The following is a 3,331-nucleotide window of genomic DNA, read 5'->3' on the forward strand; positions in this document are numbered from 1 at the left end:
ACATTCTCCTCTCGTCACTGAGGTCCTCCATCCACATGACAGAGAGGGGAATGCAAAAATGACTCAGCCTGCAACTGAAAACATGGATGGAGGACCTCAGTTTAGCTTGTTTGTCACGCTAGCGCTGAGTTAATACATATATGGCAATATAGCGTTGGCACTAGTGCAAAGGCTAACAGGCTAAGCTGAGGTTCTTCCATGAAGCAGCTCTGTTGTCCTCCATCTATATTTTCAGTTACAGGCTTGAGTCATTTCTACCTTCTCCTCTCTGTCAACTCTCTCTGGTTTCATTTAAAGAGCCAATCATCAGATATTGTCCAAGATTAACCTTCAGGGTGGATATAGCTCGCTCACACCGAGGACCTATCCACGTCATCATTTACCCAGAATTAGGGATGCACCAATATGAAAATTTCAGCTGATATCGATATCCGATATAATTATTGCTGTTATGGCCGATAACTGATATTTACCGATATTACACAAACACACAAATTATATTATACATATACACACAAACACACTTTGGTCTTTTTTTGAAACCGTAAATAAATGACCAGACCTCTGACATGGCTCCCTACTTCAGTTATTCTTGGTTACGCAGCATCAGTATCACTATTATGATCAAACAGATGCCGCTCAACCAACCATCTCCCCTCCCAAAACAGAAACACTAAGATAAAAAGTGGGAAATCAATATTGGACTTTAATATCGGCCCAGTCTTACAAATCGGACTGATACCGATACTCTAAAAAWTTTTATTTAATTTGTCATGATTACCACTTCCTGCTATGATAGGCAGGCAATGATGTAACATATGGTATGTGTGTTTGCATTTGTCTATCTGTTAGCACAATATCTCATGGGAAAGTTACCACTGGATGCACACTACCAGTCAAAAATCCAGACACACCTTGAAATAACATTGAAGGTGTGTCCAAACATTTGACTAGTTTATACCTACAAGTGGTTACCTTTCAGAGTTAATAAAGTGTAAAGTTGGCTCCCACAGTTAATCAACCTTTTAAATACAAGCAAAGCCATAACTCAACTAGTTTTCAGCTGTGAGTTATTCGCAACTAGGGCTGCCACAAATGATTATTTTTATAATCAATTAATCACTGATTATTTTTTTCGATTAATCGACTAATCGGATCATACATTAATTGAATATAAAACATACAACGTATCGCGCCAGAAAGAAGCTGCTAATATATAACCATGGTTAGATTTTAGCTATATGCTAACTAAAAAAATAATTGCTGTGGAAGGCAAGTTCTGCCTTGCAGATATTGCATTGCACAGGTTTCTCTTTCATTTTATTAAAATGATCCCACACTTTTGAGCTCCATTGCCAGGTAGCCATGATACCAGAGCCTGTCTGTATGATGTGACGTCCACGGCCTACCCCAGTTACCACTACTGTGCATGTGTGTCAAGGACAGAAAGGCAGATGTGGCAGTGGAAGGTGTCAAAGCAGTTTGGAGAGAAAAACAAAGTAAAGAACAAAAAAAATGATTAATCGATTATTAAATTAGTCATAGATTATTTTAATAATCAATTAGCCGTCGATTAATCGACTAATCGTGGCAGCCCTATTCGCAACACATACGCCAATCGTTACCAGTTTAAGCAGAATCCTTATTTTGAACTTTGGCATATAGGTGGCAATCAATGTGTGTTCTATTCAAGGCATCTTGGTTGATTTAAAATGTGTTGTTTTTTAGGAGTTCATTACCCTTCCCTGGCAAGTCTGTGCTCTCAAAAGRTGGTGGAAAGTGAAAGAGGCTTCCTTATGAGCACTGTGGGTAGCGGTTCCTATCTGGGGTGAGTTAAATGTGCTGTAGTAAGGGATATTTAGGGAGAAAATTACTTTCCTGAAGTGCTTAAAAAGTGATTAAAGCTGTGTTTATTGAGACACCGCAGTTACTTTTTGGACATGGCAAGCTAAACCATTTATACCCAGCTGTTTAAAAGCTGCACTTGTGTGCACTTCATCCTTCCTTGCTTTTTTTATTTTAGTACTCTGGTGATTGGAGGGGCTGGTTCCGTCATGCTGGACCTGTACGGCTGGGAGAGCGTGTTCTATGTCTCTGGTCTCATGTCAGTCCTGTGGGCCTACTGCATGTGGAAATATCTCCTCAAAGGAGAAGGTCGGAGAAGTTTCAGCTTTATCATAGCATCCCTGTTGTCATCTCCTGCTCATTAGTATATCTGGAGATGGTGTTCCACTTCATGTCCATGTTTGTCTGTTTGTCTTTGCAGGACCTATAATTACTCTGGAGTCTCTGGGCAGTGGTGGGGCCCAGTCGAAACTTAATAAAAGGCATTGGTTACGGCTCCTCAAACAACCTCCTGTCTGGTAAGATTAGAAGTAAAGCCTGTTTTTGCTTACAAATGTGCAAATCCACACACTGAGTATCCCCACCTCCCACCTTAAGTCCATTGTGTGCAGTGTCAACGTTGCATTTGTCAACAGTGTCAACTGTTGATTTACTGTTCTCCACACCGATTAAAGTTATAGATTAGTCAACACTTGGTGCATTTTTAATGGTACCCAGGTTATACAAAGTGCAACAATAACACTAACACAGCTTTAAATATTAGTGTTTATACTGAAGGGCTAACCTTGAAATGTAACCTGTCACCTTTAGAGTGCCTAAAGTATAAAGCAAAAAACACCCACAGTAGTTTTTATAACTTTAACTTTCCAGAAGCTCAGTTCAGCCCCCCCACATAATCTCATGCACTAAATTCTTCCACAGTATGTCCTTCCAATAACTCCCCAGAGCTCAGAAATACATATGTACAGCTATTAGGGATGTAACGGTACACCTGAGTCATGGTTTGGGAGTAATTTCAGTATAAAGGTCACAATTCAGGACAACCGGAAAGAGAAACCACGACCAAATGTTAGTGGTTTTTTTTATTAACTAGAATAACCCCCAGAACCAGAGAGAGAAGAACAAACCACCCTGTTAGTGAGGAGGGTCTAAAGTAGCTGGTCATACACAGCAAATTTATCAACTGCTAACTTCACTATTAAAGACAACACATTTTACTGTTTTTTTCCCCCCAGTTTGAACTGTAAACAGTAACCCTTAAATCAGGTGTTCCCAAACATTTCCATGCCACGGCCCCCGAAACAATATTAGCCAGGGACCCCCACCCTTAAAAAAAAACAAAATATTTAAAGAAATATCAACTTTTAGAATGGTTTTTCTCACTTTTATTCATTCATTCATTTTTTTTCATGTGTTCATTTATTCATTTCATTTCATTTAAAAATAAATAAAATAATAATAAAAATAAAATACAAAATAAAAATAC

The 3,331-nt window shown here is 38.8% G+C and overlaps 1 protein-coding gene across 1 annotated transcript in view; it reads left to right on the plus strand.

Moving 5' to 3' along the window:
* slc17a9b (solute carrier family 17 member 9b) overlaps positions 1-3,331 on the plus strand; it is a 16,077-nt gene that overhangs the window by 4,941 nt on the left and 7,805 nt on the right. The window contains exons 4-6 of the mRNA XM_014016778.1: positions 1,729-1,828; positions 2,024-2,154; positions 2,267-2,363. Of these exons, the coding sequence (XP_013872232.1) occupies positions 1,729-1,828; positions 2,024-2,154; positions 2,267-2,363 (328 nt within the window). The remainder of the gene's footprint in view (positions 1-1,728; positions 1,829-2,023; positions 2,155-2,266; positions 2,364-3,331) is intronic.

The sequence above is a fragment of the Austrofundulus limnaeus genome, unplaced genomic scaffold (genome assembly GCF_001266775.1).
Source record: "Austrofundulus limnaeus strain Quisiro unplaced genomic scaffold, Austrofundulus_limnaeus-1.0 Scaffold3, whole genome shotgun sequence".
Classification (NCBI taxonomy): domain Eukaryota; kingdom Metazoa; phylum Chordata; class Actinopteri; order Cyprinodontiformes; family Rivulidae; genus Austrofundulus; species Austrofundulus limnaeus.